This window comes from Neofelis nebulosa, chromosome X, assembly GCF_028018385.1.
Source record: "Neofelis nebulosa isolate mNeoNeb1 chromosome X, mNeoNeb1.pri, whole genome shotgun sequence".
In the NCBI taxonomy this organism is placed as follows: domain Eukaryota; kingdom Metazoa; phylum Chordata; class Mammalia; order Carnivora; family Felidae; genus Neofelis; species Neofelis nebulosa.
In genome coordinates, this window is record NC_080800.1 from 116,566,554 (window position 1) to 116,580,095 (window position 13,542).

The 13,542-nt window shown below is 40.9% G+C and overlaps 1 protein-coding gene across 1 annotated transcript; it reads left to right on the forward strand.

Annotated features, from left to right (window-relative positions):
* Positions 1 to 270: 270 nt before the first annotated feature.
* LDOC1 (LDOC1 regulator of NFKB signaling) lies at positions 271 to 2,615 on the forward strand. Its single transcript, XM_058712385.1, has one exon. It carries the CDS (start codon positions 406 to 408, stop codon positions 844 to 846), a length of 441 nt encoding a protein of 146 aa, XP_058568368.1. The 5' UTR covers positions 271 to 405; the 3' UTR covers positions 847 to 2,615.
* The last annotated feature ends 10,927 nt before the right edge of the window (positions 2,616 to 13,542 follow it).

Below are 13,542 nucleotides of genomic sequence, written 5' to 3' on the forward strand. Positions count from 1 at the left end.
GGCGCTCACTCGTTCCTGGCTAAAGCCGGGCCCATATCCGGGGTTCCACCGCGGTCCCCTGCCTTTACACGGGCGGACTTGGAATCCTACCGGGCCCGCCGCTAGGCGACCCCGGCCGCCCCTTCCCAGACCGAGTCCCAGAGGCTCGGCCCGCTCCCCCTGACCACGCCCCCACGCGGAGTCGGTGGCTTCCCTGACCACGCCCCCCGACCCGGGCCGCGCCGGCGCGCCGGCCGCCCCAGTGGCTCTGCGGGCGGAGCTTGCGCAGCCGCCGGACCCCTGCGCGCACCGCCCTCCGCCCCTGGCCTCCGTGCGCCTCCGCGGACACGCACTTCCTGCGAGGCCTCAGTGCGCACCTTAGCCGAACCGAGCCGAGCTCAACCTTGCACTTCCAAGTCGTTCGCCATGGTGGACGAGCTGGTGCTACTGCTGCACGCGCTCCTGATGCGGCACCGCGCGCTGAGCATCGAGAACAGCCAGCTCATGGAACAGCTACGGCTGCTGGTGTGCGAGAGGGCCACCCTGCTGCGCCAGGTACGTCCGCCGAGCTGCCCGGTGCCCTTCCCCGAAACGTTTAGCGGCGAGAGCTCACGGCTCCCCGAGTTTATCGTGCAGACGGCGTCTTACATGCTCGTCAACGAGAACCGATTCTGCAACGACGCCATGAAGGTGGCATTCCTAATCAGCCTGCTCACCGGGGAAGCCGAGGAGTGGGTGGTGCCCTACATTGAGATGGATAGCCCCATCCTAGGTGATTACCGGGCCTTCCTCGATGAGATGAAACAGTGTTTTGGCTGGGATGACGACGAAGAAGACGACGACGACGACGAAGAAGATGATTACTAGGCCGGGAGACCCTCGGGCCCAGGGGGGAGGGCCCTGCACGCCGCCATCCTCTCCCCCCCCTCCCCCGCCCGGCCCGGAGCCGCCGAGCTCCGTTTCGCCCTCCGATCCCCTTCCCTACCCCTGCCCTCCGATTCTCCTCCTCACCGCCCCCCGTAGTGCTTGCCTTTGTTCCAGGAATTGTACCCCAGTTAACCTGCCGCTGGGGCCTCGTTCTGAAGCCTGCCGCCACCCTCTCTGGCCAGCCCTAGGACCCTGCCCTGCTAATTTGGACTGTGTCCTGAGCCCCGGCTATAGGGCAGGCCCCTGTTACAAACTGGTGAGACTACGCACAGCCCTGCCGACTGCAAGGCCTCCATCTGCCCAGAGACCTACGCTGCCACTTCACCACCATCCACCACATTCCAGCGACAGACCACAGCCTTGAAAACAAGGACCGACCTAGAAGATGCCTGAGTTGGTCCTCGGACATTGATTCGGACAACTCACCAACCCCTGAAGGGGCCAGTCTTTGAACCTGGTTAGTTCCCTACCTACTCTCAAAGTCCCCCCCCCCCCCCATGCCCCACCAGATTGCTGCAGGAGCCTAACGTGCCTGGCAGCCAAATTGTTGACATTTCTTTTCTCCTATGCACCAGTTTTGCACAGCTGTCCTTTTTCTTTCAAAACTGCAGCAGTCCCACAGATGTGTGCATTTGGACAAAAATGCCAAAAACAAAACAAACAAACAAAAACAGGCACTCAGCCCAGCTCCTCGATACCACCTGGAAAAAGCGTTTACGTTCTTTTCAATAAATATCAAGCACTACGAAAAAAGAAAGGAGTGTCTTTTAATGGTTAAGTGCTATCATTGGCCTCTCCCAGTCTCACTCTGACTCCCATTACTACCACCGAGATCAGGAAACCTAGTTCAATCCCAGTATTCACCACTGTCATCTCCAGGCTACAGAGGACAGTGCCCACAGGGTTTTATATAGGGATTCTGGTACTCTCCTCGCCAAGGCATTTCTTAAAGCCCTGGCAAAGGGAGTGAGTGTCCTCTGGGGCCTCCAGGGTGGCATGGGTAAGGGGTGGTTTGGCAGGTGGCACACTGTCCCAAACTGGAACACGTTTGAGAGTGAAAGGGGGCACTATTAATAATTAGAATGGGACAATAGGCATAAATCCAGACATACAATGTTACTATCTTCCAGAGCCTTTACCTTCTCTCAACACCACCAGGGAAATTCTGCCCCTTAATCCTTATTGCCTGTGGGGTGTTATTGAGTTCAGACTATGATTAACAAGGTAGCACATTGTTCTAAAGCCCCCTTTCAAGTGCTTGAGCTAACATTAAATCCTAAATCCTAGGTGAGGGTACGCATAGTAAATAGAGCATGATCGGAACATTTCATCACCCCAGGTGAACCCTCTTAGAATCCCCACCCATACATGTGTCCCAGATTCCTACCTATAGAAACTGGCAAGATGCCTGGCTGTCTCCTGAACGAGACCTCGTACTGCTCTCTGGGCTATGCTGGGACCTCTTTGTGGACCTGGAGGGCTCAGGGGCATTGAGGGAGTGGGGCGGGTGCTCATTAAACTCATTGAAATGTTAGAGAGGTTTGGTTGTGCGGTTTTTGGGGGTTACCTCTGCCAACCAGGAACATTGAAGAGGATGTGAGGCTTCAGAATCCTCTGTATCTGCCCAAATGTACTCATTGTACCATGGCTGGAGCCAGCCCTACCTTAAGATCTCTAATTTACATAATAAACTTCCCTATTGCGTAAGACCTTTTGAGGCTGGTTATGTTTTTATTGGTACTGCTAAACCGCACAGTGTGGGTTAAATGAGATACTGGTCATCATACTGGTCTCCACACATGTATGGATTTGTTGAGATCACACCCATGAGGTATTTACACCTGTCCCTGCCACATGGTGAGCACTCACTAAACATGGGCTGTTAACTCCCAGACCCGGGATCGGAAGTCGAACTTTCGGAGCAGGTGTTTTGCTGTGAGTTTGGCTTTAGTAGGAAAACGTCAGGGGTGAACAGGTACAGAACAGGCTCAGGGAGAGTAGAAATGAGAGAATGGTTGAGACCTCATTTACTCTGTGGGACTAAGAGGTGGCCAGCCAGTTTACTTGGTAAACAGGTAAAGTTGAGGGCAGGAGTGATTTCTCTGGCCCAGGAATGTTGTTTCTGGAGGGTAAGAATGCATGGATATGGCTTAGCAAAGGAGGTTGAAGCCCAAACTGGGAGTAGATGTGAGAAAGTGGTGGGCAAGAGCTGAAAGCTAGGAAAAGGACCCAGGAAGACCACAAATCAGTCATTCGTAATTATCAGTGGTCCAGATATACTGAGAGGAGTTAATGCTACAGTGGTGAATGAAAGGTGCTGTTGCCCTGTTAGGATTCCAGGTTATTGTTTCTATGGTGCCTTGGGCCAGAACTGGGATGATATCTAGCTACAGATAAGGTCCAGAAAGAATCTGGACAGTGATTAGATCCGGGAGCAAACTTTTTGGTGTGGAAGTCGAAGACATGAGTAGATGAGATCTATTCCCTAGCAGCAAACCAAGTGAGCATATGCTCTGTGGGGAAGGAACGGCTCTCTGAGTAGCAGCCAGGGGAGCCAGGCCAAGGAATTTCTGAGATCTGAAATGCACATGTCCTGGGCGCACGCGCGCGTGTGTGTGTGTGTGTGTGTGTGTGTGTGTGTGTGTGTATGCGGGTATGCACATGAGCTTGCTCTGAGTGTATGGGTGTGTATGGGGGGTGATGTCCTTCCTGTATGATGGAACAGCAGGTTGTTCTGTGAGCTGTAGAGAAGTGTGAGAATCTGGCTACCTTGGGAGGCAGATTGTGCAAGAAAAGCACAGTTGTTTGCAAGGACTCTACCACCTAGGATGAAGTTCATGACAGTGGCATAAAGCAGAGCAGAAGAGAATGGGGAAATAAATAAACAGGTCTAAAGATAAAAGCACCACTTGGATGTAAATTGTTAAAAGTAGGTAGAAATGCTGAAATAGCAGATAGGAACTTAAGACTCCTGAATTCTCATCTTGGTCATGCTGGCCTTAAAATGGTCACTGACATTATGCGATCAAGGAAATGAAATTAATCATATTAAAGGTCATAATCATTTAATCATGAAAAATCTACCGTTGTATTTTAGATTTCTTTAATCATTTGAATAGGTAAACACTGCTATCTCATAATTTTGTGTTGCTGTGTTTTGCAGGATGGTATATGAAGCTAGAGATACATTATGCACATTGTATTTGGTTATTTTCTGCTATTGCAACGTAGTAAAAACCTCAGCAATTTGGAAGTAGGCAGAAGAGAAGGAGACATCTTGAAATTAGTGGAACACTTGTTTTTTAACAAATGAATTCCAAAGAAAAAATTCTAGGTCCTTAAAGCAATTAAAGCTAATAAAGGAGCATGAATTCAAGGTCCTGAAAATGTTTTCCCTGATGGGTGATTAGGGTGAGATAATTGTATAAAGCATATTTCTTATTTGCTTTGAAATACGAATTTTGTTAAAGTTGTGTTTAACGTGTCTGGTGGTTTGCATTACTGAGTTGTTCAAGTATATTCCTTACAGTCTGATGATCATTTAGTTTTAAAGGTAGATACAATGAATTGGTTGCTGTCCTTTGGTAGTGCTGGTAACCACCCTACTTCCCTTAATGAAGCTCTGATCATTCTCTTTGCATTTTTCTTTCTCCTGTCTGAAATGCCTCTTAGGAATTTTTTTAAATCTTCAGATGTTCTGGTTTCCAGAGACTTACAAACAAAAAACAACAAACAAAAAAACAATGCAATTACCCTGGGATGGGCAATAGCTTGCTTGAAGCCATCATGAATAGCATGGTGAGATTTGTTCATGGAGCGGCAGGGGGTGGGGGGCTGAGGTACTACGAAGGGGATTTCAGAATAGCCAGACTTGTGTACTTCCCGTTCTCCCCTTGGGCTGGTATCTGAGGTGTGATCAATCACAAATTTATTTTTCCCATGATACTATTCACAACATTTACATACTTCCTCCCTTCCCCTCTCTAAATGATGGAAGTATTTCATCAGCAAAATTGCAGTACTGCAAGCCTTACATTTTAGCCAAACTCTTTATATAGTTAGTTTAATTGAATCGAACAGCCAATTCAGAGTCAACCCGTCAGCGCAAGATAAAAACTGTCACGTGACTGTTTTTGTGCCTCATTTTAAATCTTTAGTTAAAAAAAAATAATACCAGTAAAGGAAAGCAAAAGCAATTATATTTCAGTGGAAATTGAGATAATTGTGATATTTCTGATTTATCTGTTCCCTAGGCACAGATAATTGCATTGCCATATGGGACTTTTAGAAATGTGCATTCAAATGTATGTTGAATTTTTAACATACACACAAGTAGAGAGAGTAGTATAATGAGTACCCTAAACCCATCTCCAGATTCAAAACCTACCAATATTTTTGCTTCCTTTATCCCTTTTCTTATAGTTTTCGTGGAATATTTTAAATCAAATCCCAGATACATCAATACTTCAGCATACTCCTCTGACAGATAAGGTTTCTAAAAACAGTCCATAATACTATGATCACATGTACTAAAATTAACAACGACTCACTAACATTTAATAATCCATAATCAAATATCTTCTAAATTATAAACAAAAAGGTCTTTTAAATTACTTGCTTGAATCCATTTTCGAAAAATGTCAGCATGTTGCCTTTGGTTTATATATCTCTTAACCTTTTAATTGGTACGTTTCTCTCCGCCCTTTTTATTTCCTGTAATTTATTTGTTGAGGAAACTGGGTCATTTGTCCTATGGAATTTCTTATATTCTGGATTTGCTTTATTTTTTTCATATCCTTGCTCAATTTTCTCTTGGGTTTTGGATGTTTCTCAATTTTTTGGAAGCTCCTTATTTATGAGGGATCTGTGATATATGTTGTAAATACTTACGCCCAGTTTGTCACTTGCCTTTTTATTTTCTTTATGATATTTCAGGTCATTGTGAAAATGTTTAAAATGTTTCCATTTATTCCACTCTCTCCTCCCATTTCTGTGCTTCCCAGTGTATATGCTTACATTCTTTTTCTTAGTGTTTATACCTTTAAATAGTGTATATACCTCTATTATTTTTCAGATACGAATGATCTGTTTTGACTCTGAGCCATGAAAGATGAGGAACTGAACATATGCACTAATTCTATTTCCCTATCAACTTTGTAAGTTACATTGTTTTTATGTCGTCCATGTTTGAAATATTTACATATTTTTCTGTGACCATGATCCCTACATGTGTTATAATCTTAATATATCTGATAAATGAAAGAAATAATTATTATCTTGTTCAATTTTCACAACTCCTTTTGGTTAGCCAGGTCCCCCCCCCCCACTTTGTAGTTGTTTCTTTTTCAAAACAAAACAAACAAAAAACCCCCTGAAAACCTCCCAGAACTATATTCCCTGAGTGTTTGAAGGCAAACAGTTTTCTTTCACTAATTTGTCAATATTTATCATTGAATGTAATTTTGTAGAAGTCTGAGATCACCCTAATATTTTTCACTCATAAGTGATTTGATATTTTTATTGAGTTATCAGATATTTTTTCTTTACATTGGAACATGGTATATCTGAGTGTTATTTATTATTTGTTATATTTTGTGGAACCTGGTTTGACCATTTAATATGTATGTTCAAGGCCTGATTTGTTTATGCAAAGCTATCTTAATTATTTCTTTGAATACATATAATATAGACTGATATTTATGTTGACCCCCCCCCCTTGTACCTGCCCTTAATATTTTAAATTTTCTCAGAAATGTTTTCTTCATTTTTTTTTTTTTTAATTTATTTTTTTGGGACAGAGAGAGACAGAGCATGAACGGGGGAGGGGCAGAGAGAGAGGGAGACACAGAATCGGAAACAGGCTCCAGGCTCCGAGCCATCAGCCCAGAGCCTGATGTGGGGCTCGAACTCACGGACCGCGAGATCGTGACCTGGCTGAAGTCGGACGCTTAACCGACTGCGCCACCCAGGCGCCCCTGTTTTCTTCATTTTTATTTCATTCTGCTCTTACTTTTCTCAATCCTGTCTTGTATGTTTTTACAGTGGCTTCATTTCTGTGATAGTTTTGTTTTTCTTCTATGTCTCTGCTGGGTACTAGCAGCTCATGTGTTAGCTTCTACTGACTCCTGCATATTCCTGAATGTGATTTCTTCTCTTGTTGCTTAGCAATGATTGCTTTTTATTTTTAAAGTTGAGGGGGATATGAGATAGTATGATACTTCATGTCAGTGATATGAAGTCACATCTGTTTCTGGCAATATTTTTCTAGGAAGTGTTATTCGCCACCCACCCCCCCACCCCGGTGGCAGGGTTCCAAGGATGCTTCAGGATCCTGTCTACTCTGTAGTAATGCTGCTCTTCCCCAGTAACCATAGTCAGCCTTCTTTTGTCATTTTCAGTCCGGTCCCAAAATCATTTTCTCTGGCACAAATAATTCAACATTGGTGGCTCGTACCTTGCGTACTTCCCATTTTCTGGAGATGAGACAAATCTGACCCCCTACACCTTTGCTTTAACATTTCACGGGTCATTTCAGTGGCACTCTCTTGTTTTCATTGTACCTGAATGTACCTAGATGATTTCTGACATTATTTTCAGAGTCAACATTCTGTACTTTCTGTTCTCACCCCACTGCTCAGAAGTTCTGATGTCTCGGTCACCTGAGGTAGTCTGTGTTCCCACAAAGTGTCAAGCTAACTTTTGAGAGGGATTGAAAAAGACTCCACTCTAGGGGTGGGAGAACCTGAAAGGAAATGAAAATATTAATGACTTAGAATATTTTCTCACTACAGGTGTGTGTGTGTGTGTGTGTGTGTGTGTGTGTAGGTGTGTGTGCACACACATGTGTTTCAAAAATAAAGTCAATTGTACTATCAGTTTTGGAAACAACTGTTTTTCCCCTTTTGTAGCAAGAAGAAAAACGAAAGGGTTTTAGACACCTGTGGAGCAGAGAGGCTGCTTGTGTAGAAATCTGATCAATATGTATATAGAAAAGGGAAACAAATCTGTTATTCATCGGAATAAAAGTTGGGGACGTAGAAGTTAGTATCAGAAAATGGACCTTTGAAGAAGTGGACAAGTATATATAGAAGGATGGGTTTATTGTGAGGTGAGAATGGATTGCTCTTAAAGTTTGAGTTCAATGAGAATGTGTTGGTGATCAGAAGACTTGGATCCCTGTTGTGGCTTTGCTACCGATTTGCTTTGCCAACCCCGGACAACTTACTTGACTCTAAACTTCTGTACTAGGGTGCGTGGGTTGCCCAGTTGGTTAAGCATCTGACTCTTGATCTAAGTTTAGGTCTTGATTTCAGGGACGTGAGTTCAAGCCTTGCATTGGGCTCCACATTGGATGTGGAGCCTACTAAAACAAAGCAAAGCAAAACACAACACAACACAACACAACACTTCTATACCTATATCATGGGAATAAATACATCTCTGGACTAATATAAGAAAAAACTGCCTAGTAGCTTATCTTGTAGTCAGTGAATGTTAACTTCATTCTCCTTTTCTTCATTAGATACTATGTAGTAAAATAGGAATGTAAGATTGACTGTTATCGACTTGCATGTTCTGGTAGAAAGATACTGATCCCGGATTTGGAGTGTCAGGATAAAAGGTATTCAACACATTAAAATATTAATTAACATGTGAACATCATTTAACACTTTAAAAGTCACTTTTGTATTCATTTTCTTCTTTGAGATTCACACCAACTCAGTGGACAAGGATTTTTATTTACCTTTTACAGTTGGGGATAGAGATGCTCAAGGACTTGTCCATGTTAGAAAATGTCAGAATCTGGGCCAGGAATTCCCACCCCAAGTCCAGTGCTCTTTTGATAAATTTCATGCTGCCTCTGAAAGTAGTGCCTTGTTCAGGTTGCTCATGTCTCATAGATCTTTGCTTCCTTGTTTGTAATTGGAAGTATTTTCATTATCGGGTACCTCTACAGATTCTTCTTTCGTTAAAAAAAATAGCTCTTAGAATGAACAACTCCCCCTGTCCCCTCCAACTCTGAACTTCTGTGATCCCATCCCCATTTTATACAAACACTGGGATACTTGCAGGAACTAGTGTGAGCTTTGAAAAAGACGCTGAGAGGGCTGCCTGGGTGGCTCAGTCGTTAAGCATCTGACTTCGGCTCAGCTGAGATCATGATTTCGCAGATCGTGAGTTTGAGCCCCACATCAGGCTCTGTGCTGATAGCTCAGAGCCTGTAGCCTGCTTCATAGTCTGTGCCTCCCTCTCTCTGCCTCAGCTCACACACTCTCTCTCTCTTTGCCAAAAATAAATAAACTGTAAGAGACTCTTAAATACAGAGAACAAACTGAGGGTTGATGGGGGGTGGGGGAGAAGGGAAAAATGGGTGATGGGCATTGAGGAGGGCACTTGTTGGGATGAGCACAGGGTGTTGTATGTAAGCGATGAACCATGGGAATCTACCCGAAAAACCAAGAGCAGACTTTATATGCTGTATGTTAGCCAATTTGACAATAAATTATATTTAAAAAATAAATGTAAAAAAAGTAAAATAACCATTAGAAAAATAAAAAAAAAAGAAAAAGATTCTGGGATTACTCTTTTAGTTTTTAATAGCAACAGCAACAACAAGAGCAACAATGTCAAACTGTTTATCAAAGGAGATAGACTTAGATAAATTACAATAAATTATATCCCTGTATGAGCTACAATGCAGGGTTAAAACTAATATTTTCTTTATATTTAGGAGGGGAAGTTCTGACAGGATTTATTAAGCGTAAAAGTAATTCACAGATACATGTAGAGTATGATGCCACTTACAAATATTTTAAAACCTATGTGTATATGAATGTGTGTGTGTGTGTGTGTGTGTGTGTGTGTATACACACACGTATAGAAGGTGAAAAGAACAGAAAGCTCAATGCCAAGTTTTAAGGAATCTTTTTGCTCTTTCATTCTATATTGCTCAGCTCTATTACAATGAGTACTAACATAATTTAAAACAAATAGAATTAGCATTTATTCTGGAAAAGTTACGGTGAAAATGAAAAACAACTGTTGGTACTATTGTAAAATCATGCTCCTTTGGACACAGTAATTTATACTGTAAGAACCGTAAACTCATTCACATCCTGTTGTAAAATATAGATCATTGGATTTATAAATTCTGTTATGTTACTTTAATTCTGCTGGACAGTTGATAAGAAAACTGTGTTTTATCAGTGAAAACAGGCTGTCCTGAAACATTTACCTTAGTGGTAACTCAGGTCAGTACAGTTGGAAAAAGATACATTCCTCTACTACCTCTCCAGATTATTGTTTCTTTTTCAGCTACTGTTGCCTTAGTTCAGGCCCTGCTTGCCTGCCATGTTTATTTCAACGGACTCCTAGATGACCCTTCTTACAGGCGCTCTTCCTTCTAACCTGTTCTCATTGCTGTTAGTGTTTGTGTTTTTGAAACCTAAATCTCACTTACCACTTTTTTTTTTATTCAAAAATCCTTCAGTGATCCCCATATTCAGAAAATTTTGGAATTCCTTAACAAAACATTTATATCTGGGTTGCTCTTTTAAAATTACCTTTTTGTTGAGTTGCAATTAACATACCATGTAAAACTCACCCTTTCATTTGGGCGATTCAGTATCTGTACACTATTCACAAAGTTGTGCGACCATGCCACTGTCTAATTCCAGAACATTTTCATCACCTCAAGAAGATACTTACTCCCCATTACCGCATCTCCCTCCCCTCCCCCCTATTCCTGGAAACCACTAATTTCTGTCTCTATGGATTGCCTATTGAGGACATTTCATACAAACGGAATGATATACAATACATACCCTTTTGTGATTGACTTCTTATACTTAGTATAATACCTTCAAGGTTCATCCATGTTGTAGCATATATCGGCACTTCGTTCCTTTTTGTGGCTGAATAATATTCCACTGTAGAATGTACCAAATTTTGTTTCTCCATTCATCAATTAATGGACATTTAGGCTATCTCCAATTTTAGCTATTATAAATGCTGCTGCTATAAATATTCATGTACAAGCTTTGTTTCAACACCTGTTTTCAATTCTCTTGGATTATATCTAGGAGTGGGATTGCTAGGTCACATGGAATTCTATATTTAGCATTTTGAGGAACTGACAGATTGTTTCTCCAAAGCGGCTATACCATTTTATAATCCCACCAGCATTATATGGGTTTTACAATTTCTCCACATTTCTAGGAGCACCTATTATTGTCTGTTTCCCACTGCAGTCATCCTAGTTGGCATGAAGTGGTAGATCTCTGTGATTTTGATTTGTGTTTCCCTAATGAGTAATAATGGCGAGTATTTTGTCTTCTGCTTATTGACCATTTGTATATCTTTTTTACAGAAATTCCCATTTTTTAATTGGGTTGCTTTTTTATTGTTGAGTTGTGAGAAATACTTACATATTCTGCGTACTCATCCTGATTATTATCATATATATGATTTACAAATACTTTCTCCTATTCCACAGGTTATGTTTTCACTTTTTTGATAGTGTCCTTTGGAGCACAAAAATATTTAATTTTGATGAAGTCCACTTTATCTATTTTCTTTTTGGTTGTTTCTGCTTTTGCTGTCATATTTAAGAAACCATTTCCTAACCCAGGGTCACAAGAATAACACCTACATTTTCATACTTTTAATGTTTTACATCTATGTGTTCATACTTCTCTGAGTTTTAAGGTTTAGCTCTTTCATTTCGGTCTTTGACCCATTTTGAGTCAAAGTTTTATACATAGTGTGAGGTAGTAGCATATATTTATCATTTTGCATGTGGATATCCAGTTGTCCTAGCACCATTTGTTGGAAAGACTGTTATTTCACTCTTTGAATTATCTGGGCATTCTTACTGAAAATCAGTTGACCATAGATGTGTGGGTTTATTTCTGGAATCTCTGTTCTACTTCATTGAGCTGTGTGTGTCTATCTTTATGCCATTAATTTTGTAGTAAGTTTTGAAATTTGGGAGCATGAGTGTTCCAACTTTTTTTTCTTCCAATATTTTTATGGCTATTCTGGATTCCTTGCATTTTAATATGAATCTTAGGCTCAGATTGTCAGTGTCTTCCAAAAAGACAACTGGGATTTGATAGAGACTCTATTGAATCTAGAACGATTTGGGGAATATTGCCATTTTAGCAACATTAAGTCTTCCAATCAATAAACATTATGTTTCAATTTACTTAGGTCTTCTTTATTTTCTTTCAGTGATGTTTTCCTGTTTTTATTGTATGTCTTCCACTTATTTTGTTCAATTTATCCCTTAGTTTCTTATTCTCCTTGCTATTATTCTAAATTGAGTTTTTAAAATTTCATTTTCAAGGATGCCTGGGTGGCTCAATTGGTTGAGCATCTGACTCTTGATTTCAGCTTAGACCACGATCCCAGGGTTATAGGATCAAGCTCTGTGTCAGGCCCTGTGCTGAGCATGGAGCCTGCTGAAGATTCTCTCTCTCTCTCTCTCTCTCTCTGTCTCTCTCTCTGTCTCTCTCTCCCTCTCCCTGTCCCTCTCCACCTCCCTTCCTCCCTCCTTCCCTCCCTCTGCCCCTGTTCCTTGCTTATGCGCTCTCTTTCTCTCTCAAAAAAATAGACAATAAATTATATTTAAAAAATTAAAAAATTAAAAAATAAAATTTCACTTTCATATTGTTGTTAGTGTATAGAAATACACCTGATTTTTGTTTACTGGTCTTGTATCCTGCAACTTTACTGAACTTGTGTATTAGCTTTAATAGTTCATTTTGCAGATTACATAGGATTCTCTATATATAAGATTATGTTGTATCTTGTATATAGAGATACCTTGTATATAGAGATATAGAGATATGTCGTATCTTGTATATAGAGATAGTTTTACTTCTTTTCCAATGTGGATGCCTTTTCATTCTTTTCTTTCTTTCTTTCTTTCTTTCTTTCTTTCTTTCTTTCTTTCTTTCTTTCTTCCTTTTTTTTTTTTTTTGCCTAATTTCTCCGGCTATAACCACTAGTACTATGTTGAATAGAGGTGACATGAACAGATATCCTTGTCTTACTCTTGATCTTAGAAAGTTTTTAGTCTTCCATCATTAAATCTAAGATTAGCTGTGGGTTTTTCATAGATGTCCTTTAGCAAGTTGAGGAAATCCCTTTCCACTCCAAGTTTTTTGAGTGTTTTTATCCTGTAAAGATGTTGGATTTTGTTACATGCTCTTTCTGTATGTATCGAGATGATTGTGTCTTTTCTGTTTTTTATTCTGCTAATATGGGGGTATTACACTGACTGAGTTTTATATGTTGAATCAACCTTGGCTTCCTGGAATAAATCACAGTTATTCATGTAACACAACCTTTTCATATGTTGCTAGATTTGGTTTGCTAATAATTTGATAATTTTTGTTCGTATTCATAAGGAATAATGTCATGTAATTTTTTGTGATGTCTTTGTATAGTTTGGGTATAAGCATAACATTGGCCTCATAGAATCAGTTGGGGAGTTTTCTACACACATTCCTTTGCGCTTGGTTTTTTCACTTAATTGTAAATCCGGAAGTAACTCTCAATTCATAGATAACCATCCTCATTTTGGTGCAGCAGCATAATTAACTTTGTGGCTTTGCCCTACTTATTCATCAT